The sequence below is a fragment of the Argopecten irradians genome, chromosome 12, assembly GCF_041381155.1.
Source record: "Argopecten irradians isolate NY chromosome 12, Ai_NY, whole genome shotgun sequence".
In the NCBI taxonomy this organism is placed as follows: Eukaryota; Metazoa; Mollusca; class Bivalvia; order Pectinida; family Pectinidae; genus Argopecten; species Argopecten irradians.
The window spans coordinates 39,186,887-39,213,067 of record NC_091145.1 but is presented as its reverse complement, the minus strand read 5'-3'; the positions used below and the strand labels follow the sequence as shown (position 1 = coordinate 39,213,067).

At 36.7% G+C, this 26,181-nt stretch overlaps 1 protein-coding gene across 3 annotated transcripts; it reads left to right on the top strand.

Annotated features, from left to right (window-relative positions):
- Positions 1-157: 157 nt before the first annotated feature.
- On the top strand, positions 158-19,369 carry LOC138304942 (schlafen family member 8-like). Of its 3 annotated transcripts, none has more exons than XM_069245361.1 (9): positions 158-1,143; positions 3,304-3,406; positions 3,632-3,712; positions 4,547-4,627; positions 9,424-10,608; positions 11,321-11,446; positions 12,409-13,026; positions 13,918-14,041; positions 14,185-19,369. In XM_069245361.1, the coding sequence occupies exons 3-9, from the start codon at positions 3,661-3,663 to the stop codon at positions 15,002-15,004; spliced, it is 3,006 nt and encodes a 1,001-aa protein (XP_069101462.1). In that variant the 5' UTR covers positions 158-1,143; positions 3,304-3,406; positions 3,632-3,660; the 3' UTR covers positions 15,005-19,369. The 3 variants fall into 3 exon arrangements, with proteins under 3 accessions (XP_069101462.1, XP_069101461.1, XP_069101460.1); XM_069245360.1 differs by having other exon boundaries at positions 158-1,152; XM_069245359.1 differs by lacking the exon at positions 158-1,143 and having other exon boundaries at positions 1,197-3,406.
- Positions 19,370-26,181: the final 6,812 nt, after the last annotated feature.

The window sequence follows — 26,181 nt, the reverse complement described above, 5'->3', positions numbered from 1 at the left end:
TGCTGCTTAAAAGGAAGAGAATTTTAAACAACTGTGATTCCATGGAGCATTTACATATTGCACAATAATCAGGTGTACTCGTTAATCTTGGTCTTTTTGTTTATGTGTGTCATTTTGATACTGGTTTTAGGTTATAGGATACTGCTAAGTGTCATCTAGCTCAGTGTAATACCACCACGGCTTATTCTATTTAATTAAGTGCACAGATAAGCACAGGTAACCGTAAACAGACATATTATTTATATATTTTTTTTGCCTAAGTATTTATGTTGTTGTTTTCAAGGTGGTAGATCAGATGGCAGCAGATGATGTGTTCAAATATTTTCCATGTAACGCAGGTAAGGGATATGGGTCAGTAATTTTCAGCCACATTTTTATCTCCCTTCTTGAAGCTACTAGTGATGTTGGTAAGTGAGTTGTTGGTGTTTCTTTCATCTATTTTAGGTAGTGGCTCGTCCTTATTTTCTTTGGTGAAAACAGACTGGAACTGGTTTAGTAGGATGTTGGCTTTGTGCAGGCTGTCGCAATGTTCAAAAGTTCACATGTACGTTAACTGTCAAATATCGGTTGCTGTACAGTATGGTGTAACGTCAAAAATCAAAATATATCATTTTTCTTGCAAAAATAGAAAAGGTTTTAGTCTGAAGTGTTTCTTAATATATGGGTTAGCCTAATTGCCAAAATTGTTGATGCAAAAGGGTGAAATATTATCTATTAAAGAAGGGAATAATCTTGCTAAGTATGGCACGCCGTTTTGTCATAAAATACATATAACTTTTTAATACTTAAGGTCAAATCTTTTGAGTCATTTTGAGATCATGTGTTTTAAAATTACTATTTTTAAGTCTTTACATGTAACCTATAGGCCTATCATCAAACCGCACTTTCCTAATTCTGTTCATAGTATTTATAGGCATAAAGGAAATGTTAACAGACGACGGACGGATGGATACCGGATCCTCTACTACCCTGATCCTGTCCAATCCTGCCCGTTTCTTCCCGATCATGTACATGTAAATATTGTCGATTCCGGAAGTTCCGACCATTCTAGATATCCCATCTATTTTAAGACATGGCGGTAATTTACAAATGTCGGCAAACATGCGAGCCTTTTTGTCAGTGCCCAGTGTTGGTCAATCATCGGTAACCACAGTGAGAGCTCGGAATTTAACATATTTTTAATTGTTATTCCTAAAATCATTTTGCATTCAGTTAAGATTTCTGTATAAGCTTAGTCCGAATGATTCTGACTATCTATCCGCTTTTTATATAGGCCTATCCGCCCACGTCAGTATATAAAAAGCGGATAGATAAGCTTAGTCAGAATCATTCGGACTAACGTTAACGTTACATGGTCGAACGTCTTGTATGCCGAACCCTGTCCCTTGCACGTTGAGCAATGAAACTTTTGTCTAGAACTGCTCAAATCGGTCTGACAGTAGCATGTTTACCTTACAAGGTGAACTATTTTTCCTAAAAAATCATTTTATTAACTCCTCATGTAGTTCATTTGTTTGGTGTGCGTGACTTTGTCTCGGGTATGGGTACAGCGTACATATTGTACCTGCTTAATGGTATTGATCAACAATTTGTAATTACAACGGTATCAATTACAATACTAAACAATGACGTGGAATTTGTCAATATTTTATGTTATGCTCTATTTTGCTTCTTGGTTATGTAAAAGATTTAGCCTGAGTGAATTGTCCCTTTAAGGATGGAAGATTTAGAAGAGATATGTCTTGAATTTTCGTTTAAAAAAATATGACTGCTCATGAAATGACAGCACGCTTCAGAGAGTAAGATGGGAAACCCTCGCACCCGCAAGCTACATCAAAGGCTGCGCCGGCTGATATTAAAAGAAAATAAGTCATCGCCCAGCATCACGGTCGGTGCACAAACAAAAGCTCCTGCATTGTACTTGCCCAGTGTGACTTATCCTTCTCATATACGTCCTTGGAACGATTAAATAGAGGTTCCCCAACAAGTGACTGTTGTATATCATGTTTATCAAACTCGAGTTAGTTAAATTACTGCACAGGTTTACGATGCGCAAAGAAAAAAAAATGAAAATGGAAGTAATCTATGAGTATTTTCATTAGGTCATGTGTTAAAATATTAGGATGAGTTAATTATGCTGAATATGATAACATTTTACTGTAAAAATTGTACAAGTGTTTTCACAACGGTAACTGCGGTATTATTTCAGTAGCCCCCTTAGACCACGGGCTATTTTTGGCATTCAATATGAAATTATATGCTTACATTAAATAATATTGTCATGACTGACATCAAGAGCCTAATGAGTGCAATCAGCCAATATAGTTTTTAAATGTCTTTGTTTCATTTCGTCACGTATCAGATTTCAGATGATTGTGTTAGACCCATAGGCCTGCATGCTGGACTCCTATTCCGTCTTTGCATATTACAGAGTTAGCTCCCTTGCGGGTAGGTATCGATTGTTACGTCATTATTTTGTGAGCGCAATTAACGTCGTTTTCTCCGAAACGTATGACGTTACGCTCCCAAACACATGACGTCACAATCAATACCTACCCGCAAGGGCAGATAACTCTGTAATATGCAAATTCGGAATAGCTGTTTGGTGAACTTGCTTGCTAACCTCTAGATGTTTCAGGCATTAAATTGGGAGTAGGTGATATGCAAACTTGTGAGTTGTTGTGTCTTACGGTGCCAAAACTTAAAGAATTAATTAGAGGAGGGAGGAATGTAGCGGAATTGGACTGGTTGACTATCAGTGACTGGTAGCTCAGTGATCAATAGATGATCTGGCTTGTGATCAGAGGTCCAAAGTTTGAACCTAAGTCTGCAGCCAGCTACATTTCTCCTCTCCATCAAAAATAGAATAGTATTGTATGCGTTCATTGTTTACATTAAGATTATATTGGCACCTATAGAACAAGCCTGACAGTGTATAATAGACCTTGGAGATCTATAACACCTATAGAACAAGCTTGACAGTGTATAATAGACCTTGGAGATCTATAACACCTATAGAACAAGCTTGACAGTGTATAATAGACCTTGGAGATCTATAACACCTATAGAACAAGCTTGACAGTGTATAATAGACCTTGGAGATCTATAACACCTATAGAACAAGCTTGACAGTGTATAATAGACCTTGGAGATCTATAACACCTATAGAACAAGCTTGACAGTGTATAATAGACCTTGGAGATCTATAACACCTATAGAACAAGCTTGACAGTGTATAATAGACCTTGGAGATCTATAACACCTGTGCATCACACAACATTTTACCTGTTTTGTATTTTGTAGCCTGTACAAGAGCCGGGTGTGGTATAGCTGTGTATTGTAGCTCTGAAGACTTTTCGACGGATATTGTTTTTGTCGTTAGAGACCAAACGGTACAGTAGGCCGGGTATGTTTTATTCACTAAATCTTAGAGAGGTTATATTATATATACATGTATACACACAATTGTATGCACAAGATCCTGAACAGGATTATGGTAATATCTTTTATCATTTTGGCATTACCTTTTTGGTCACAGAATATAACCAGGGCTGTGTCTGTCTGAAAAAGTATTTTTATTTTATGAGTCATAGCTGGTATGTAACATGGATCACTTCTATTTGTCTTTCAGATTGTTGTAATCAAGCTGACATAAACAACATGGAGACACGACCATTTGGATCTACGTCCTCCAATAAGGAAAATGCAAGATGTAAGCTTAAAGATCATTTGTTTTGATAAAACTATTGAGAATATCTTTACCAGGTAGTCCTAAGGAAGTATATATATGTATACTGATGTGATCAATCTGAAATCTATTGGTAGATTCCTTTTGTCCCTTTTGCATTTTTGCCCCTCCCACATATTCCTGACTGTCACTGTACACTTTTAAGTGATTACAGAAGCCAAGGATTTTTAAGTGAGATGAATCCTTGCAGACGCCCATGGATCTAATAAAAGAAATGCTGTCTGGTGCTGAAATCTTCAAACAATTTCTTGCCTATATTGGTCCTGTAGCATTGGATGATGGGCTTAGTCTGGGCTACCAAGTTTGTCCAAATAAATCACCTTGATCATCCTTCAGGGTCACAGGGGTTGAATAGGCTAAAGTCATACAACTTCTTGTCAATAACTAAGAGATAGAGAGACTAGATATTGGGCTAGTAGCATGCTGGGATGAAGGGCTTCCATGTTTGTTTGTTTGTTTCAAGGTCAAAAGGGTCAAAAACACTAAATCTTTAAACTACTTCTTGTCAAAAACTAAGAGGACTAGAGAATTGGTATTGTGCATGTAGCATGCTGTGATAAAGGCTACCAAGTTTATTCAAATGAATAATCTTGACCCACTTTTAAGGTCAAATTATCATTTATCGGAAACTCACAGCTTCAGCTAGAGTTCTTTGTATTGCAGTAATTGTTAGCTACTCCTGTATTACTCTGTTGTTTTGTGCCAATTGTCAGATGATCGTTTAGGTCCATGGGTCTCTTGTTGTTTGATGTGTCATGTAACCTGTCATTACTTACATATGGATCACTTGTCTTTCAGATTGTTGTAATCAAGCTGACATGAACAACATGGAGAAACGACCATTTGGATCTACATCCTCCAATAAGGAAAATGCAAGATGTAAGATTACAGTTATATGTGTCATTATTTTTTACTTGTGCTCCAGTACCATTTTACCCTCATAACCTCAACAAAATGAAAATCTATTCCCTGTCTTTACAGTTTGATTTTTAAAGTTGCATATTTTTGTATTAAAATAACCCTTTTTTTTCTCCCGTCATCGTCAGCGAAATTCGATTCAACAGCTGATTGTTATCGAGTCATCCATATGTTCCCACCCGAAATGGGGTCATGACCCTACATTGCTAACTTGATGATTTAGCTCCCCCAAACCATATGTCAGTCTATAAAAGAGCCGAAATCTAGGGATAATTCCTGGATTTTAGGTCATCTGACCCGAAGAGTCAGGATGACCAATAGTCATCGTGATTCGTCCGTCGTCGTGCGCCGTGCGCCGTCCGTCGTGCGTAAACTTTTTCCTTTAAAACGCTACTCCTCCTTAACCTTAACCGCTAAGCGGATTTCAACCAATGTTTGTTAGAAACATCATTGGCCAAGGACAATCATATTTTATATAAATGAGCCTGGTCGGACCCCTAGGGGCTGAGGGATGGGGCCCCAAAAAGGCAAATTTTCTTAATTTTAGCTTTAAAATCCTACTCCTCCTTCATCCTTGGATTGATTTCATCCATATTTGGTGTGAAACATCATTGGGGACGGACAATCATATTTTATATAAATGAGTCTGGTCCAACCCCTAGGGGCTGAGGGGTGGGGCCCCAAAAGGGCAAATTTTCTTAATTTTAGCTTTAAAATCCTACTCCTCCTTGATCCTTGGATGGATTTCATCCATATTTAGTGTGAAACATTATTGGGGACGGACAATCATATTTTATATAAATGAGTCTGGTCCGACCCCTAGGGGCTGAGGGGTGGGGCCCCAAAAGGGCAAATTTTCTTAATTTTAGCTTTAAAATCCTACTCCTCCTTCATCCTTGAATGGATTTCATCTATATTTATTGTAAAACATCATTGGGGACGGACAATCATATTTTATATAAATGAGCGTGGTCCGACCCCTAGGGGCTGAGGGGTGGGGCCCCCAAAAGGGCAAATTTTCTTAATTTTAGCTTTGAAAACCTACTCCTCCTTGATCCTTGGATGGATTTCATCCATATTTGTAGTGAAACATCATTGGGGACGGACAATCATATTTTATATAAATGAGCATGGTCTGATCCCTAGGGGCTGAGGGGTGGGGCCCCCAAAAGGGCAAATTTTCTTAATTTTAGCTTTGAAAACCTGTACTCCTCCTTGATCCTTGGATGGATTTCATCCATATTTGTAGTGAAACATCATTGGGGACGGACAATCATAATTTATATAAATGAGCCTGGTCCAACCCCTAGGGGCTGAGGGGTGGGGCCGCAAAAGGGCAAATTTTCTTAATTTTAGCTTTAAAATCCTACTCCTCCTTCATCCTTAGATGGATTTCATCCATATTTAGTGTGAAACATCATTGGGGACGGACAATCATATTTTATATAAATGAGCCTGGTCCGACCCCTAGGTGCTGAGGGGTGGGGCCCCAAGTGGGGAAATTTTCTTAATTTTAGCTTTAAAATCCTACTCCTCCTTCTTCCTTGGATGAATTTTATCCATATTTGGTGTGAAACATCATTGGGGAAACACAATTATATTTTATATAAATGAGTCTGGTCTGCCCCCTAGCGGCTGAGGGGTGGGGCCCCAAAAGGGCAAATTTTCTTAATTTTAGCTGGCCCACTTCCTGTTTTCAGGTTTCGGTCTCCGATCTCTATGAAAATTGGTCTATAGGGGTTTTAATTGATGCCGAACAACATGTAAACATTTTCGTAAAGATTTTGGTATTCCAAGATGGCCGCTGGCCCACTTCCTGTTTTAAGGTTTCAGTCTCCGATTTCAATGAAAATTGGTCTATAGGGGTTTTAATTGATGCCGAACAACATGCAAACATTTTCGTAAAGATTTTGGTATTTCAAGATGGCCGTTGGCCAACTTCCTGTTTTCAGTCTCCGATCTCAATGAAAATTGGTCTATAGGGGTTTTAATTGATTCAGAAGGGGGAACTTTAGGTTAGGACAATCACATTTTATAAAGGACCTAGGTAAGACCCATGGGAATAGTACGGCGTAGTTTCAAAATGGGAGCTTTGCTGAAATTTGGCTTTAAAATCTGACTCCTCCTTATATATTAATCCTGGAATTGGTTACAACCATATATGGATGAAGGGCTATCAAGTTTGTTCAACAAATGACATTTACCTATTTCAGAAACTTACATATTCAACTAAGGAGTTCCTTGTATTGTTTATATTAATCGTTAACCAATACTTTATACTGTGACTTTGTTTTTTTGTGCCATGAGTCAGATGACCGTTAAGGCCCATGGGCCTCTTGTTAATAAAACGCCTTCAATCTCCGCCATATTCACTATTCAGTACCTTCGGGTTTTGTCGGAATTCTGAATCATATCACGTGACTGACGTCCACACGTCCTGCACGTGGTGATCCAGGTAAGTAGCGTAAGCGCACATGTGTTTGCTTACCTTTACCTTCTGGCTAATATGAGCAAATCGTGCTGGTTTATGTCCACAGAGCGAGTATTTGAAACATCTAATTCACACATACCCGTAATTCAATATTGTGTGTATCAAAAATTGTAATGTGCGTGCGAGCATTAATTTCTTTGTAGATCCAGTCTGCTGAGGTCGACCACGTGTTTTATTTACGAAAAATTGTTGACATTTCTCTTGGTGTCACAACTCTCGTGTTACTTCGAGATTGTCACGACGATGTTCGGAAGAGTTCGGAATGATTCGGCATCTTTCGAGCCTATTTTTTACGTGTACACGTTAAAAAGATTTTTTCACTTTTATAATTAAAATACTTCCAGTGCTGCAACTTAACAAAAAGTGGTAAAATTAGAAAGTTTAATCCTCGGACAGACGGAGAAAAATGTGTATAGCACCTATACAGTTTTTACTATGACAAAAAGAGCGAAAGTGATAGACCATACAACTTTAATATTAGATGCAGAAATCATTTTACAATTATTAATAACAATGTAAAAATGTGAAATGAAATTGTAGAGCACAATTTGGCATCAAGGTCTGACCATAGGTACTCAGTCATTTTGCTTCACTTATAATGATATTTGGCAGTACTGCTAAAATAATTTTCTGCTCTTATTTGTAATTGTAAAATTAAAACCAATGCGTTGAAAGTACTGTAATTTTAAGAATGTTAATAACCTTTGGTGATGAACAACATATTAGTGATTAGTGAGTATGAGAAATACGACGCATATAACTTTAAGTAAGGAATTCCTTAACTTCAAATTCTCCATAGGAAAGTATTACAGATTTTAAGGCAGGCTCCTTAACATAAGGGGTTATCCTTAACTTCCGTAATGCTTTCCTATGGAGAATTTTAAGTTAAGGAATTCCTTAAAGTTAAGGAATGTTCATGAAACTGGGCCCTGATATTTTATTCATCGCCATCAGTTACCAACATTTTGAGAATTACAATACCTGCAAAAAATGGATATGTTTTCTTTGGTTTATCACCATCTGTCAATATTGACGATTTTAGGTGAGTTTTAATTACCGGTACAATTACATAGAAAAGCTGAAAGTCATTATATTTACATCTACATTTCACATTTTACAGTGTTATTAGTAAATTGTAAAGTGATTTATGTAAGCTTATTTCCATCCATCGTCAATACTCCAGGGGTTACTATCACTGACATAATATCCAACCCTGGAACATGTCATAGCAAAGCTGAAGGTAAACAGAACGCACAAGAACTTTGGTCCTTTGATGTTCATCAAAAGAATCAAATAACTATACACTGTGGCTAAGTGTGTGGTTTCGCTCTCTCTTGGAATTTTAGGTCACACAGGGGTCTACTATGATGAAATCTTACCACAATGGTGCGGCATCTTTCGTGCGTCGTCATGTGACAAATAACATTGTCAACAGTAATTTGTTGATGGGGCTCGCGCAGTGAGCTCGTGTCATTATTTAGAGTAACCCCAAATTAATGGGAAAGATGACGTGGACACATTCAAATACAGTTAAAACTATATTCAAAGGAGCATGATAATTAGTTATAAGTACATGAAGCAGGTAAGTATCAGACAGAACATTTCAGACATAAGCAGAGTGTTAAAAACACGTCCGCATGCTTCAAAACCGCATAGACTACACAATGCATGACAACTCGGCAATATTACATATATGCAAAACCCTTTCTGCATGGATTGTAAACAAATTTGGCCACAAACATCCTTGAGGGAAGGGAAACAGAACTTGTATAAATTTTGGCTCGGACCCCCCCCCCCGGGGGCAGAAGGGGCGGGCTCAATAGGGGAATTAGAGGTAAATATTCAAATTCCTTCTGAAAAGAAACAATGAACCTGTATTCAGAACATCACTTGGCGTTACAAACCAGATGAGCGATACAGGCCCTCTGGGCCTCTTGTTAGGGTGTACAGTATGTATGTACATTTAATGTAGAAATAAAAAGTAATGCCCATTATGGGATACCTGTTATACTTTTTATGCTTGAAATTTGTAGAGGACATGAATTGCTTCAGCAATTATATATGTTTAGAGTAGACATTACATGTGGCATGAACTTGTCATACCAATGTTTTCAAAACTTTCATGCTATGTTGACGAAATTTGTAAGCATTTGATGGTCTAGTGGTAACTAAATCATTCTGTGCTGCTGTTCAACTTAGTCACTTTGAAAGAGAATTGCCCTGGTGTCTTCAAAGTAAGTCTTATTAATGTAGTCAATCATTTTAGCTTCAGAATCGGAACCATTGATGAAAAAAGTCCATCTGGATAACCAAGATGAAGTTCCTGAAGATGTGTGTTTGAAGGATATGTCATTGATCACAGGCACACCAGAGGATCCAACGGATGACATGTTTGCAGATAATGTATTAAGGATGAAATTCCCAATCCAAAACATAGACATTGATCAGGATAAAAAAGAAAAGGAAGAATCCAAAGTCACAGTTTTTTTCTCTAATGTAGTTACATTGAGGAATTCAGGAGGTGGTGTCATTATCATAGAAAATCAGAATTATGGTGGACTCGATAAAAGCAATGATCCTCTGTATAAAGATCGCTTTTATCAAATGGTAGAGGATGAACTGCAACTTATGGCCATGTACCAAGGAGAAATGGGAGATTTCCAGAGTTGGTATCAAACAAAATGGTGGAACGGTCAGGGAAAGTGGTTAATCTATTACATCAAAGATGGTCGACAGCTTACGTTTCCGCAAAAGTCCAAGGTTTTTACTGCGACAGGGCATAGTATTAAGGAAGTGAGGACTGATGAAATCAAACGACGTCTGTTGATAACAAAACCAGAGCAGTACGAACCGAGAGTGAGACATGTACACTGTGACGAGACGTATGGAGAATTACGACTTGGAAAAGAATGTGTCCATCTACATGAAGACACTAATGTCCAGTTAAAGGCCTATAAAAGTACAGGAGAGAAACTCATCAGTAAGATTTGTAAAAATATCAGGGAATACTTTTCAGCATTTTCTCAGAATGAAAATGGAGGAAGCATATATTTTGGAATTTTAGAAAGAGAGAATAAATCTTCAAACCGAAACAAAAAATCACCACGCGTAACAAAAACACCAGTTGTTTGTGGAATTTTGTGTGATATAGATGTAGAAAAAAGAATTAGAGAGAAAATCAAGTTTGAAATCTGCAATATGATGTTATGGATACGACATAATGGAGAACTTGCCAAACCTGATGAAATACGTCGTTATTATGATGTACGTTTTCATAACATTGAACAACCTGACACTTCCTCTACCAGAAAAGTAGTGGAAGTTTCTGTAGCCAAGTTCCATGGATGTGTGTTTTCTTCAGACCCCAAACCTCCATATCTTGACGCTGAAGGAGAGAAGAAAGAGTATACTACAGAGGGATGGATACCGATAGTGATGAAAGGATACCAAGGTTAGTATAATGATCCTACATTATAGTTATCTCCATTATGATATCAATCTATCTGCCTTAATATCAGGCTTGGTGTGAATCCTAATTATGGTGCCAGCTAGTTACACTGATAATTATTACAAAACGAAAGGACATTCTTCATAGACGCAAAGAATTAATGACCCGTTTTTTGTCTATGACTTCATAACCCCGAGAGATATTAAGAATAATGCTTCTAAAATAATTCAGATAACTCAATCAGGTACTAATATTAAAGACATTAATTTCTGTAAATTTACTTACTTTTAGAATTAAACAAATTGAGTTCTGGCGCATTGATATCTTTTCCAATAATTCAGCGTGGCTATAATGACTGTGCCGCTTTTAAAATTCCCCACGAAAACATTTTGTATTTATGACATAATAATATGTGACATACAATTCTTTTGGTCTATGGTCTAACCAATAGAAATGAGTGTAACATTTGAAATTAAATTGTACAGAATTATCAGTGACCAGCTAGTACCTAAAGAACCAATGCAAAAGGAGGTAGATAATTGTTACCCGACTCTCTATTGAAATGTAAATACATTGTAGAATTTAAAGTATCTGTTTCCACATGAAACTGCTTGAAAATCATTACAAATATACAAATTCTCAGAAACTATTGATAAGTCAATATAATGTTTCCTTTTATATGTCATTAGGATTGTGTTTGAATTCAAATTTTCAGGTGAGAACTGGAGTGATGACAATCTCGGCGTCACTGAAAGATTTCAGCAAGTGAAAATCCGTGGTCCTGAACAAGTGTATGAGGTACCAGGTAGTGCAGAGGAGATCCAACAGACTATCTTCAAGAGTAAGATACAAATTCATGTACATACTAAACAGCAAACAGAGCAAAAATATTGTCACTTTAGTTTATCTGTATATTGTATATGTGTTCATTGTTTATGTTTTTGTGTTACGTCCGTGATCGTCCTTAACATGTAATTTTATTTGTTCTTCTTGTGTCTAATTGACAAAGGGGCAGATCGCCTCGAAAATTTGACAATTTTTTGTCTACACTGTTAAAATTACTTCGTTTCTTTGCCCTATATTTACTACTTTAAGTAATTCGTATCCTACAGACATATGTCTATAAGGATCCAGTGTTATATGGAAAATAACTGTTGATATTACTTCCTTGACCCATATATATATAGCGATTCATTATGATAGATCAGTCACTCACTTTCAGCTGCCATCCTGGAATTTCTGATTGTCATTATATGTTTCACGACCATTGAGTCTGGTGTTCTTATCGTTAATAATTGATATCTCATGATAATGCACTTGAACTTATATATGCATCATGACACAAGTGTTTATTTGCCCTTTCTACAGAAGTTGAAATCTGAATACAGTTAAAATTGTCTAAAAAGATGTTCCAAGGGACAAAGAAAAAGAGAATGTTGCATGGGTCTGTGAAGTAGCTTTCCCTAATGATGTTTCGCATCAAATATGGTTGTAATCCACTCAAGGGTTAAGGAGGGGTAGGATTTTAAAGTAAAATTTCAGCAAAGTTCTCCTTTTGGAACCCCGCCTCTTTGTCCCTAGGGATTTGACCTGGCTCATTTGTATTAAATATGATTTTCCTCCCCAAATAATGTTTCACACCAAATATGGTTGAAATCTACTCAAGGATTAAGGAGAAGTAGAGTTTTAAAGCCAAATTTCATCAAAGTTCCTCCTTCTGAGCCTCTCCCCTCTTCCCCTAGGGGTCGGACCTACGGACAAAAAATCTTAAAAAACCCAAATATTTTATTTTTTGTGTTACAGCTAAGAAAGGTCTCCGTTTCACACCTGAAGCATTGCTGGACAACCTGAACAAGCAGTATGGGGATTCAATGAAGGGCTTCACAGTTACACTACAGAGAGTTTTCGCTGGAGATGAGGGTGTGGCTATCCTAGAAAACTTTGCCAGTATCCTGAGAGAAAAGTCCAAGTGTGTAAATAGCTGTCCAGGTCTGATCTCTGATTTCCTTGTACTCACTGAGAGACGAATGCCAATTTTCATCTCGCTTGTAAATGTACATGATGAACAAATGTCACCAATACAGAAATACAACAGAGAAATGGCAAGACTCATAAAGATCAACCTGTCTAAACACTGTCAACCGTTTGTTACAATTCTGTTTGGGGTTGTAAACTATTCCAGACCTATACAGCAACAGATTGACGGAATTATCGCCAGTAGGGCAAGACATACCAACCTTCTTGTTCAGATGAACCAGGGCAAGTTGTTTATGCTTTTGAGATGTCTGACAATCATGGCCAGTGTTTTTCCATCTCCACTGCACAACCGAATAGGAACCCATTTGCTCAATATTGCTACGTTAAGCCAGTTTGACTTGATCTGGAATGGACCATTCAGAAATCGTCGCTTGCTAATAAAAGGTACACATGAGCACTACATTGACTGGATACACAGCACCAGGGCTATTTATTTGATGTTATAGATATTATACTGTACAATATATATTTGTTGTTCTCATCTTTTGTGTATTATAAATTTTTTACAATTTCATGGAGAACCCCTTACAGAAGTATACCGGTATTACAGTAAAAAATATAGCCCACACTCTAACCTAGGCCTGTACTGTGTATAATCAATTAGTCGTTTGTAGATATAGTCTATATATATGTATACCAGATTGGAAAAACTAACTTAGTTTGAACAACACATTTCGACTAATGCTTTAACTTGATCTTTTATCAAACTCCCTGAAATACATTTTTGCGGCAGGGTATACTTATCATCCTATGAATGCTCACACTTACCTGACATTTTTGTACATTCATTAAAAAGATGAATTTTCGTGGGGACGTAAATTGGTTGGATATTGGTCAAATTCGAAATCCATTACCTGTTACCTGTTACCTCTTCTAAGACACCATAGTTAGCTGGTTCCAGCTAGTTGTGGCGCATTTTGTTCATTTACTAGATTATTGTCCGGTTGTGCCATATAAAAGTTGGGGTAAAACTTGTATGGAAGTTAATGCACTAAGAAAAATAATTATTTCACAATAAACACTACCATGAAAACCTTTCTGGGTAATAATTCTACTAAATTTTTCTTTATACATATATTTTCTTAATATTTAGCATTGACACATATTCTGTCCTTTGTTTGTTTTCCTGTTGTTTTGTGCTAATTGAAATTAATGTCTAAGCAAATGTACCCTAAGTACTAAGTTCTTATCAAAAGGCTTATTGTACATGTAGTTTGAAAATAAGTTAAATGAATTTCTTATGTTATTTAAAGAGAAATTTCGTTTTTTTTTTAGGATTTCCTGGGACTGGCAAAACTCTCATAGCCCATCAACTGATCCGCAAGCTGTCCAATAATGGGGCTAAGCGAGAGGAAATTCTTTTTCTCACTCAGCACCTTCCAAGTTGTCATCAGGCAAGGTGAGTTCTGAGATCTGTACTATTTAGGGAAAAGTTAGTTGTTCCCCTGTATATTGCCAAAATTCCCCTGATTATATGATAAAAAATACTGATTGTAATATGTGTTTCACAGTGTGATCTGATTTTCTATTTTTTATTTTCAGAAAGATGAAATGCTGTACAGCCTTGATTCCAAAGGATATTTTGGGAACGCGTCCGACTTTCAAGTACATCATTGTTGATGATGCACAGTTAATCTGCGCCAATAAAGATCCAGCAGACATGGAGTGGTTCAAACTTCTGGAAGATCATTGGCAGAAGATAAAGAGGTCAAATAGTGACAGCATCTTCTGGATGTTTTACGGAGAACACACATACCGTAGTACTAATGGAGCCAACATGAATTACATCCTGAATCACTTTGAACAAGAAATAGAGCTGAACCAGATTATCAGAAACTCTCACTGTATAGCCAAATACGCCACAATGTTTTCAAAAGATCCCAAATATATAACCGCTGTTGCCAATATTGCAAATGTCCATAAGTTTACGGGACAGGAGGTCGTCCACAAAAATGTCTCTCTAACCAACACAGCAGATTTTGAAGAAGCCATTGGAAGATTTCTCAATAACAAATTGTTAGAAGGTTACAACTTTGAAGATGTAGCTGTTTTGTTTTCTACAAAAGACTACATACCTTCTAATCTTAAGTGTTTTGAAGCAGGGAATTCGCGAATAACCACTAAGACAGTGAAGCTGCCCGTTGTAGGCAATGTTGGGATATGTAGTGCCTCGGATAATGACGTCACAGGACATGTAGTGATTGACACTGTCCGCAGGTACTCAGGACTTGACCGACCCGTCGTACTAGCTGTCGACCCATTAGTGTCAAAATGGGATCATTACACAAGTCTTCATGATCTTTTTCTGATCATTGCCACTAGAGCTATTGCTAAACTTGAGGTGTGGGACATGGCCAAGTGATAAGGAGACTTTATGTTCAAGGTTAAATGATACAAGATACTTTGTCCAAAGTCGAGTGATATGGAGACTATGTCTTCAAGGTCAAGTGATAAGGAGATTTGAGTTCAAGGTTAAATGATACAAGATACTTTGTTCAAAGTCGAGTGATATGCAGACTTTGTTTTCAAGGTCGAGTGATAATATGTTCAAGGTCGAGTGATACAGGAAACTATGTTTTCAGGTCAAGTGATACAAGAGGCTTTGTGTTGAAGTTCGAGTGATATATAAGATAGTAGAGAAAGACTAGATTATATGCTTTGGTAACTATATATAATTTTCTACTTGTATTTTGGTCATTGTACTTGCAATTGTGTTATATATATGTGACGGCGACTGACAAAATGGGCCCAGATGAGGAAAAATCACATTTTCATTTTTTCACATTTTTAGGTCACCTGAGACGAAGTCTCAAGTGACCTTTTCTAATCGCCTTTTGTCCGTCGTCGTCCGTCGTCCGTCGTGTGTTCGTAAACAGTTTACATTTTCAACTCCTTCTCAAAAAATGCTGAAGCAATTTCAATGAAATTTTGCACAAACCTTCTAAGGCATAAGGCCAATCAAAATTGTGAATTATATGACCCCCACCCCCCAGGGGGCTGTGGGAGGGGCCAAAAGGGGTAAAGTTGACTAAAATTTCAAAAATCTTCTCCTCCACTCACAGATGTGGTAGAATCAAATACTCTTCATAGGTTAAAGAAAGGTCTCAAGGCCCTCTACAAAAATTGTGAATTATATGACCCTGGGGTCTCATGTTTCCCCCTGGGGAGGGGGTTAAGTTAACTATAGTTTATATAGGAAAAAACACATATATGAATGTTTTTTGCTTATTTTTCATAGGAAATTAGTAAAACTGGGTTAGAATGTTTAGCCTAAGATAGCATTTTATCGTCATAACCATATTGGTCCTGGCTGACCTCCAGGGGCCTTAGGGGCGAGGCCAAAAAAGGGTCAAATAGGCTAAAACTTCAAAAATCTTCTTCTGAATTCACAGATTTGATGGAACATGATACTCTTCATAGATTGGAAGGTCTTAAGGCCCTTTACAAAAATTGTGAATTTCATCGCCCTGGGATCTCAGATTTTCCCCTGGGTAGGGCGTCAAATTTACTATAGTTTATATAGGAAAAACACATTTATGAACATTATTTGCTTTGTTTTCATCAGAAATTAGTCAAACTGGGTTAGAATTATTAGCCTGAAATGGAATTTAACACCATATCTATATTTGTCCAGGCCTCAGGCTGACCCCCAGGGGCCAGAGGGGCGGGGCCAAAAGGGGTCAAATAGGCTAAAACTTCAAAAATCTTATTCGGAATTCACAGATTTGATGGAACCAAATAATCTTTATAGATTAAAATGTGAAATTTATGAAATGACTGACATTTACTGACTTCTTATTTGGTTTTGTTGTTTTAAACATTGGCAAAGCAAATTGGAATTTTAAGCATAAGGTTTGGTAACATAATACACTATCAAAATGAAAAACAAAAAATAAAAAAATTCTAAAAGGTTCAACTTTAAAGATTTTTCTAATTCGTAAATACTTTTTACAGATTTGAACCAACTTTGCAATGCTTTTCTGTAGCAGCACACAGGTGACCGTAAATACTTTTTACAGATTTGAACCAACTTTGCAATGCTTTTCTGTAGCAGCACACAGGTGACCGTCAAGGCCTCTTGGGCCTCTTGTTGTTTACTTCATGGTGTGTAGATCACGTTTACAAAATATTAAAGCCGTAGGATAAAGCATATAATAGATATGCGACTTTGAATGAGGCAACATGTAGATTCATTAATGACAAAATTAGCGACGTTAAATCATCACGTCATGAACATTGACGTCAATTCACAAGGCTGCCAATGACGTTACATAAAACATACAGGTGCGTATGACTATGCTTCGGACTGGTCTTTAACACCGCTGTAATTTATTTTTAAAAAAGGTTAACTCGATCAGTGTTACATGAAACTACATCATTGTCCGTTCTATCAAAATGCAAGATAATCTGTGACACGTACATGTAACAATCTAATTCTACGATGTGACGGGGTGAAACTCTGCGTGCTATGTGTAACAAAATATTTTCGCGTGTGATTTAGTTACATGGTTTGGATTTTTTTTTGGTTCGCCAATGATATCTTTTTATACTCGTGGTTCCACAGGAAAATTTTATGCAATGATATTGATTTGTATGTTCGTATTTAAAAAGTCAAAGATCTGTGCATTTGATTAAAGTGTACATGTATATGCTTCCAGATTCTTTTAACTAGATTGTTGGTATATGAATAGCATAAATGGAGTGACCGATGAGACATATACTGTCAAATAATGTTACATTTATGCATGAACAGCTTTTAGCTACATGCACATGCATGCGTATGCGCTCATGTGCTAAGAATTGGCGAAGTCCGAATAGATGATGTAAACAAAACCGTCAAAACTAAATTGAATGTAGATTAAATAAAAAAGACTAATGTATGGAACATCATATTCGGGTTAGATAAGGTTTTCAAAGTACAAGTGAATCGAGCCCGAACCCTCCGATCTCTTTGCGATCACCCTCGGACACCATCGATATCACCCTCGCACACCACTTTGTACATGTCTAAACATCAGTCGTGTAGGCTGATTACATTGGTAATCAGTAATATATATTTTCAATTCACTATGTTCCTTTCCGTATGACCGGAATAATGTCGTTCTATCTCATCCACAATACGGCATATAATATACAATTAAACGGATCTATATTGTTATATCTATACATTCACGATCCATCTTGTTTTTGTATCAGTTGTTCTTAATCTGATTGTAGTGTGCTGGTTTGTTAAATGGGTTTTTTTTTTGTTTTTTTTTTTTTTTTAAATCCGATATGACTTGGACAGTTCATACATGCACTCGGGATCGAGCAAAGTGGTCACAGTATATATTATACATATATAGCACTCAGGAAATGGTGGTGGGAAAGGAAGTAATTATGGTAAACAAAGGCAATTCAGTTTATAACTGTTGTGTTTCTTAATCAGATCAACATTTAAAGCACTAAAACGATGTATGTCTTTTACTGTTTTTTTTTTTGTTAAATGTGTGTTTTAAGTCAACTATTTAGATTTCTTAAATTGTGAATCAGGAAGTGTTCGTAATTCTCCGATTCACACATTTTAAATTTTATAACATGTAGATATACTTCTGGATTTAGTATACTGACCCAATATGGCACATAAAACAAAAACCTGTGGATGGAGTAATCAAATTTAAGAAAGGATTGATCGCATTTACATTTCAGACTCTTTCCTTTCAATATATCTGCTAGACAACCCAAGAACTAAACCCATTTTTAGAGTTCTACTTTATATATATTTCGGATAAAAAACGTGAAGAGAAATTGCAATACACACGATTGAAAAAAAAGACGCAAAACACGTTCCAAACAGAAGGTTCTGAGAATTAGTAACAATTTATATCAATTTGAACCCACCACATTGCCAATAGATCACTATATAGAGGTCCTAATGCTCTGGATCAAAAGTTCCACCAGGTTTTTTTATCTTGATTACAAGACCCCTAAAACCAATATATGTACACTCTGGTACACAGATAAAAAATTGATATAATTTGTAACTAATTCTCAGACCCCTGTGGTTTCTAAAATAGTTTTTTTTTTCTACATAAAGCTCTTTCTAGATGGTGTAGATGAAATAAAAAATAATGTTTCACCCTAAGATATCAGCATTGATGAGTGATTTAACAAGACCGGGTAGAGTTGGTGTGCGGGATCCTCACAAAACTGTACAAAGTATATAAATCATCTTCGTCCCTTGACCACTCCCTGCACCATGTACTGTATAATGTCATCAAAATTAGTGCTTTGGTCACAATGATCGGTCGGTATCCGGAGATAGGGGGTAATCGGGAGTACACCGCTGGTTTTGGGCCATTTTCAGACACTGGACAACACCGGTCAAAAAATTTGTCCGACATAATTTACATGAAAAGGAGGCTGTGCGGTAATCATACAACGTCTGTTTCCAAAGAGATTTTTTGGGGGGCTGGTGAGGCAGTGAATATCGACCTTACATATCTAATGCTGAATTGGCCGATTATCATATGATGTCCGAGCGATAACCGACCTATTCACTGGACATCGTACGGATATCGCCTTAGTAGATTACGGACAACGAAGGACACTTGTACCCCAGGCCCGGCCAAATGTTGGACGATGTACATGTGATTGTCGTTCGATTCCCGGCCGGATATTGGACGATGCTTAAATGATATGTGAAGGATATGCGGCCGATTATGAAATTCTACGGGACACCGTAACTTTGAAACGTCCCCGATGCTGTCTGAGAGTGCCATCCACCGGCCTGTATATTGTAAGGGTCACATTTCATAACGGAGGGAGTCTGTATATTGTGGAGGTCACACTTGAAAACGGGGAGAGTCAGTATATTGTGAGGGTCACACTTGAAAATGGGAGGAGTCTGTATATTGTGAGGGTCACACTTGAAAACGGGAGGAGTCTGTATATTGTGAGGGTCACACTTGAAAATGGGAAGATTTTTGATATTGTGGAGGTCACATTTGAAAACGGGTGGAGTCTGTATATTGTGAGGGTCACATTTGAAAACGGGAAGAGTCTGGATATTGTGAGGGTCACATTTCGTAACGGGGGAATCTGTATATTGTGGAGGTCACACTTGAAAACGGGGAGAGTCAGTATATTGTGAGGGTCACACTTGAAAATGGGAGGAGTCTGGATATTGTGAGGGTCACACTTGAAAACGGGAAGATTTTTGATATTGTGGAGGTCACATTTCATAACAGGGGGAGTCTGTATATTGTGAGGGTCACATTTGAAAACGGGAAGAGTCTTGATATTGTGAGGGTCACACTTTAAAACGGGAAGAGTCTGTATATTGTGAGGGTCACACTTTAAAACGGGAAGAGTCTGTATATTGTGAGGGTCACATTTGAAAACGGGGGTAGTCTGGATATCGTGGGGGTCACACTTGAAAACAGGAGGAGTCTGTATATTGTGGAGGTCACATTTGAAAACGGATGGAGTCTGTATATTGTCAGGATGACACTTGAATTTGGAAGGGCAAATTCTTTATGTCACAGTTTCAAAGCATATACATTTATGTACATTTGTTAACAAATTGGTCACACAAAAGACATATTTTTACACTGTAATGTTTGTTGTTATAAAGACAACTTCGATGGGATATGTGCATGCATATCAAACACCTATCTCAATATTTCTTCTATGTATTTTCAATTAATTATCCTCAAATTTGTATCATAAACGGCTCTCTGATATGGTATCATTATCACATTCTATAATTTACATGAGAGTTGGCCTACAGTATTAAAGGTTTTTTTATGCTATTACTTACATTTTATTAGGAAATATAAGTCTTACATTATGTAAACACCATATATTATTACATATATTGGCTAGAATGTCCACATTTCCCATATTTACGTTGTAGTAATACACAATTTCGTCTGCTAGAGCTTTGCCAATCCATGTTTTAAACTATGCCATTATCTTTGCCTTGCGCATGCGCAATGCGCCACATGTCACACTTTATAACGGTCACAAATGAAAATGCCACACCGGCCATGTTTGGTGTCCGTCCGGAGACCAGGCAAAAATGGCTAAAACTCGTGCCAGGAGTACATCTTTAGCCTAATCGGAAGAGGATGTGACCAGCATAAGTACTGAACTATACCGACGTCCACTATAAATACTGCATTCCTTGTTATCATCGTCGCATAGTTCTACAAGAAATTTGATTTTATTTTAAATGTTAGGACGTATTGCAAAATATTATCAACTTGTGAAATAGCAAAGCCTGTGGAATTTCCAGAATATCTGTGAAGAAACAATATTGCTAGATAAGATTAAAAAATGTTAAACTATATTAAATTTATTTATAAATATTTTTGTCCGGATCCCCTGACGTGTGGCATATTGGAATTTCAGTTGAATACCTGCATTAACTACTAATTGAGATAAATCAGGATTTGCTTCACTCTTATCTTTGATTGATTTGCCATGAATATATTAATTGTTATCTTTATTCATTTATTTATATTTTTGTTAGAAAGTACCTAAATGTATATACTGATCACCTGATACTCACCAGTCTACCCTTCATATTATGTATTGATACTGTACAGGTAGTTAAATTTATACATAAAATGCGGGCTTAATGAAACGTAGTTTAATGTGAGTTTCCGCAAATACACGTGGTGACGTCGGCAAAAAATGTGCGTAACTTTATAACGTCATTTATTCCGACGTCATAATCGCCGCATCTGGGCCCATTTTGTCAGTCGCCGTCACATATATATGTCTTGTATTTATACATTATTGTGAGAATTTGATGTATATTTATAATGTAATATGTAATAAATTCCATCCATATAACTTATGGTATACACAATCTTGTTATATTCTGGTACCATACCTATTTTAATTTACCGAACAGTAAATTATCATTACACTGTACCCTTATTATAATTTTATGCATTTTTGAGTGATTGGAAAGTTATAAAACAGATGAGAGGTAGCCAAATTTGACCATGTTTTTAGATTTCTTTTTCTATCAAAACTTATAATCATTTGCATGAAAATTTTCTTTAGTTAAATTTCTTTAGTTCAAATTAAATATGTCCATTAATAAACATCACGTACCCTTCTTATTTGCTAAAATATGCAATTCTCTCTGACTTTGAATTTAAAGCAATTTCGTGTACAATTTTATTTACAGTTTTTATCATATGCATGTTTCATATAAATGTATTCAGTTCATTTATAGACTTTAGTACATTTGTAGCAATTTTTTCTCATGTCAAAACATTTTTAGGTCACCTGACCGTAGGTCATGGTGACCTATTGCGATAGTCTTTTGTACGTCGTCGTGAGTCGTGCGTCATTATGACATTCGTTAATAGTTCCTTGTGAATGCTATAACTTTAAATATAAACCGAGCTTAATGAAGCTTTGTATGTGGACTAACATTTGAAAGATCTCGGACGAGTTGGAAAATCAGCATGATTCGACTGTAATTTACAGAGTTTTTGCCCTTTGCACTAATAATTACTATTGGACATTTTGAACGCGATAACTTGAGTAAATATGATCAGAGCTTAATGAAACTTTGTATGTAGACTAACTTTGGAAAAATCTCCAACGATTTTGAAAATCAGCTTGATTTGAAGGTAATTTACGGAGTTATTGCCCATTGCACTAATAATCATTTTTGGACCTGGTGGACACGATAACTTGAGTAAATATAAACTTAGCTTGATAAAACTTTGTAAGTAACCTAACATTGGAATCTCGTACAAGTTTGAAAATCAGCTCGATTCGATTGTAACTTACAGAGTTATTGCCCTTTGCAATAATAATAATTGAACCTTGTGAACACGATAACTAGAGTAAATATGAACTGAGCTTGATGAAACTTTGCATGTAGACCAACATTGGAAAAATCTCGGACAAGTTAGAAAATGAACTTGATTAAACAGTAATTATCATGAGTTATTGCCCTTTGCACTAATAATTATGATTGGACCTTGTGAATATGATAATTTGTGTAAATATACACCCAGCTTAATTTAAACTATGTATGTAGACTAACATTGGAAAGATCTCGGAAATCAGCTTGATTCAACTTTAACTTGATTACAGAGTTTTTGCCCTTTGTGACAATAATTATTGAACCTTGTTAACACAATAATGCGAGTTTATATACACTTATCTTAATGAAACTTTGTATGTAGACCTATTAGATCTTTATTCCTATTTCATGAACAAAAACACATCAGTTGGCTAGTAAATGACATAACTAATTTTAATCAGATATCAGGTGACCATTAAGGCCCATGGGCCTCTTGTCTTTGTTTTAAAACAATTTTTGCCTTTTGTTAAATTAAATTTCATGATGTGAATACATATACTTTTTAATGTTTTAAAGTGAATAGAATTTGATGTTTTTCAAGCAATCTTTCATTTAAGGTTTAATTTTGAGGATGTCTCAAAACTTTGTTTCTTTCCTCCTGCAAAGAGCATTTGCAAGGATATTGCATCAATGTTTGTGTTTGTCTGAGATACTTTTCTGGTCTATAAACCATTAAACTTATAGCTCTTTTAAACTTTCTATATATATGTCAGGTTATTTTCCTATAATTGTGCCTTTTGCTGTTGAGTAACCTCAATTTCCAATATATTTTTGTGTTATCCTAGAAACGTAATCAAACAACACAACAAATTATAATATGTATAGTTTTCTTTCTTTTCAGAACTATACCTCCAAAATTGTATCCCAAATTTGTACCTTTAGCAGGTTTTAATTGTAAATGTAGTAGTCATGTACATACATATACAATCGCCTTCTAGCTTCACACTATGGGGAATTCTCCTTCACTCAGTTGGTATAGTGGCAGACCAGGGTTGCGGGGTCCAGCCCAGCTGGATGCACACTACTCCCGCCCTGTTACATTTGGTGCTGAAGATCACTCCAAGTGGAAGTATTGGAGGCTTACTTGGAGAGGGAATCTTGATTCATTGTGTTCATAGGCAAACATATTTGAAAGGGCGAGTAGTGTAGCAGGTTTTAATAAGGCAACTGTATCACAACGTACAATTAAAACCTGCTACACTACTCTCCCCGGTCAAATGTGCATCCCCGAACACTGTCATTCTATTTAAAGTTCATGGAAATCTTCTTTATTACCACAAATATAGTTAAACTTAATTGTTCCCCAAGAATCAAATTGAAGCAACTACCAGTAATTTATAGGTGTATAGGTGATTCCTCTGTACAGTATCAAGTTTAATGAGTATACTCGTGTATTGCTTTGTTTTTGTCAAGGTCATCAGATGTAATTGATTTTTATTTGTCAAGGTCATTTGATGTATTGATTTATATTATCAAGGTCAATTGATGTATTGATTTATATTATCAAGGTCATTTGATGTAATTGGTTTGTATTTAATAAAGTCATTTGATGTAATTGCTTTGTTTTGGAGAGTAGCTACCATATTCAGTAATAAAGTGTGTATACTGATAATATCCATTGACTTGTTTTTGTCGTGTGAGGTAAGGCACCAGAACTTATTATTGTGACGTCCTAATTAAAGGTCTAAAAGTGTTGATAGAGCCATTCTCTTCTCCATGTATCGTATTGGAGCATATTGGGGCAATATGAAGGAATTCCAACAGTGTGGACAAAATATTGTCGAAAGAACAAACAAATGTGTTCAGAACTGGGCTGGGCTAGGTGTACCCAACCTAATGGTACCCCTTACAAAAATCTTAAGTGTGCAGCAATATTGCTGCAATATAGCAGCTTTATTGCGGCACACTGATCTGTGAGCAGCAAGTTACTGCAGCAATTGAGCAGGTTAGCACAGCTAGCCGCACTGTTCTGGCACTATTGCTGCACTAATACTTTGTTGCAGCTATATTGCCGCAATATTGCGGCTTTCGTGCTAGAAACTTTTCTTTAACAAGAGATCCCAGAGGGATAGTGGCACCCACCAATGAATGATCTTCGTCAATAGCGTCTGACAATGGAAAGAGGGATCTTTTCTCTGCTTTTCTAACTTTTACTACAAATAACATATGAAATTTAAATAAGATCCTTTCAATACTTTTTGAGATATATAACAATAACAAACTTCAATTATCAAAATCCAAGATGGCTACCTGTCGGCCATCTTGTTCACCGATCAGTCCCAAAATGCAATATGCAACCCGCCGTAGTTACAATGGAAACTTTTTCCTTTGGATTTATGATTAAAGCTACAAGTGGATGTAGTGTGATCGTGTCATCGGAAAGGTTTGTAGGTGAAATTTAAGCAATATAGATTTTTGTTGGTTTATAGTCATTTTATGTCACAAACACTTAAATTTAGATGTATATAGCTATATTAAATTCATGTTTCCTTGAACAATAATTTTTCATTTGATGCTGACAAGGTAATTCTTGATTGATCAAGATTAAGACCAATTTCATCACTAAATGAATTAAAAAGGTCATTGCATAGTAGGTTCATAAATGTACCAAGAATTAATAGAATGACTCTTGTGATTTTTCAGACTTTTATATTTATACCTTTGTACTTGTTAAAATATAAACCAGGAGGCTAACTGCTATGGTGCCACAACTATGTGCGGCTTCGTTGGGGCAAATGTGTGTGCTGCTTTGGTTTGGCTATGGTGCAGCAAACTCATTTGCATAAGAAAAGTATGTATTACAGCAATATTACTGCTACTATGTGCGGCAAGTGTGTGCAGCTTTGGTGCGACAAGTGTGTGCGGCTATGGTGCGGTAAGTGTGTGCGGCAAACTCATTTGCATAAGAAAAGTATGTATTACAGCAATATTACTGCTACTATGTGCGGCAAGTGTGTGCGGCTTTGGTGCGACAAGTGTGTGCGGCTATGGTGCGACAAGTGTGTGCGGCTATGGTGCGGTAAGTGAGTGCAGCTTTGGTGCGACAAGTGTGTGCGGCTATGGTGCGGTAAGTGAGTGCGGCTTTGGTGCGACAAGTGTGTGTGGCTATGGTGCGGTAAGTGAGTGCGGCTATGGTGCGGTAAGTGTGTGCGGCTATGGTGCGACAAGTGTGTGCGGCTATGGTGCGGTAAGTGTGTGCGGCTATGGTGCGGTAAGTGTGTGTGGCAAACTCATTTGCATAAGAAAAGTATGTATTGCAGCACTATAAATGTGAGCTAGAGGCCTTATATTTCTGTAAGGGACACCACTGTTACATAAGTTTATTATACTGAATGTCTATAGGCGTGTGCGGTGTAGTTGATTTTTTAATTTACCTGTACATCATTTTGATAAGCATCATATAAAATGTACAAGCCTTTGATGATATTACAGTTAACTGAGCTGATCCAGACAAAATACATTGTCCCTTTAGCTTAGTTATCCAGGTGTTTTTTGTTTTTGTGCACATTTGTGATTTTGTTTTTTCTTTTTTGGTCTTGATAAAGAGGCAGATCACCTCGAAAATTGACAAGATTTTGTCCACACTGCTGGAATTCCTTGTTTGCCCAGTACAATATAATGTATAACTACATATATACTACATATGACAAATCTCTGTCATG

Excerpts from the sequence above, each read along its gene's own strand:
- LOC138304942 (XM_069245361.1), top strand. The coding sequence starts at position 3,661 with ATGGAGACACGACCATTTGGATCTACGTCCTCCAATAAGGAAAATGCA. Across the intron at positions 3,713-4,546 it reads CAATAAGGAAAATGCAAGAT|ATTGTTGTAATCAAGCTGAC; the intron begins GTAAGCTTAAAG and ends CTTGTCTTTCAG. Across the intron at positions 13,027-13,917 it reads TCGTCGCTTGCTAATAAAAG|GATTTCCTGGGACTGGCAAA; the intron begins GTACACATGAGC and ends TTTTTTTTTTAG.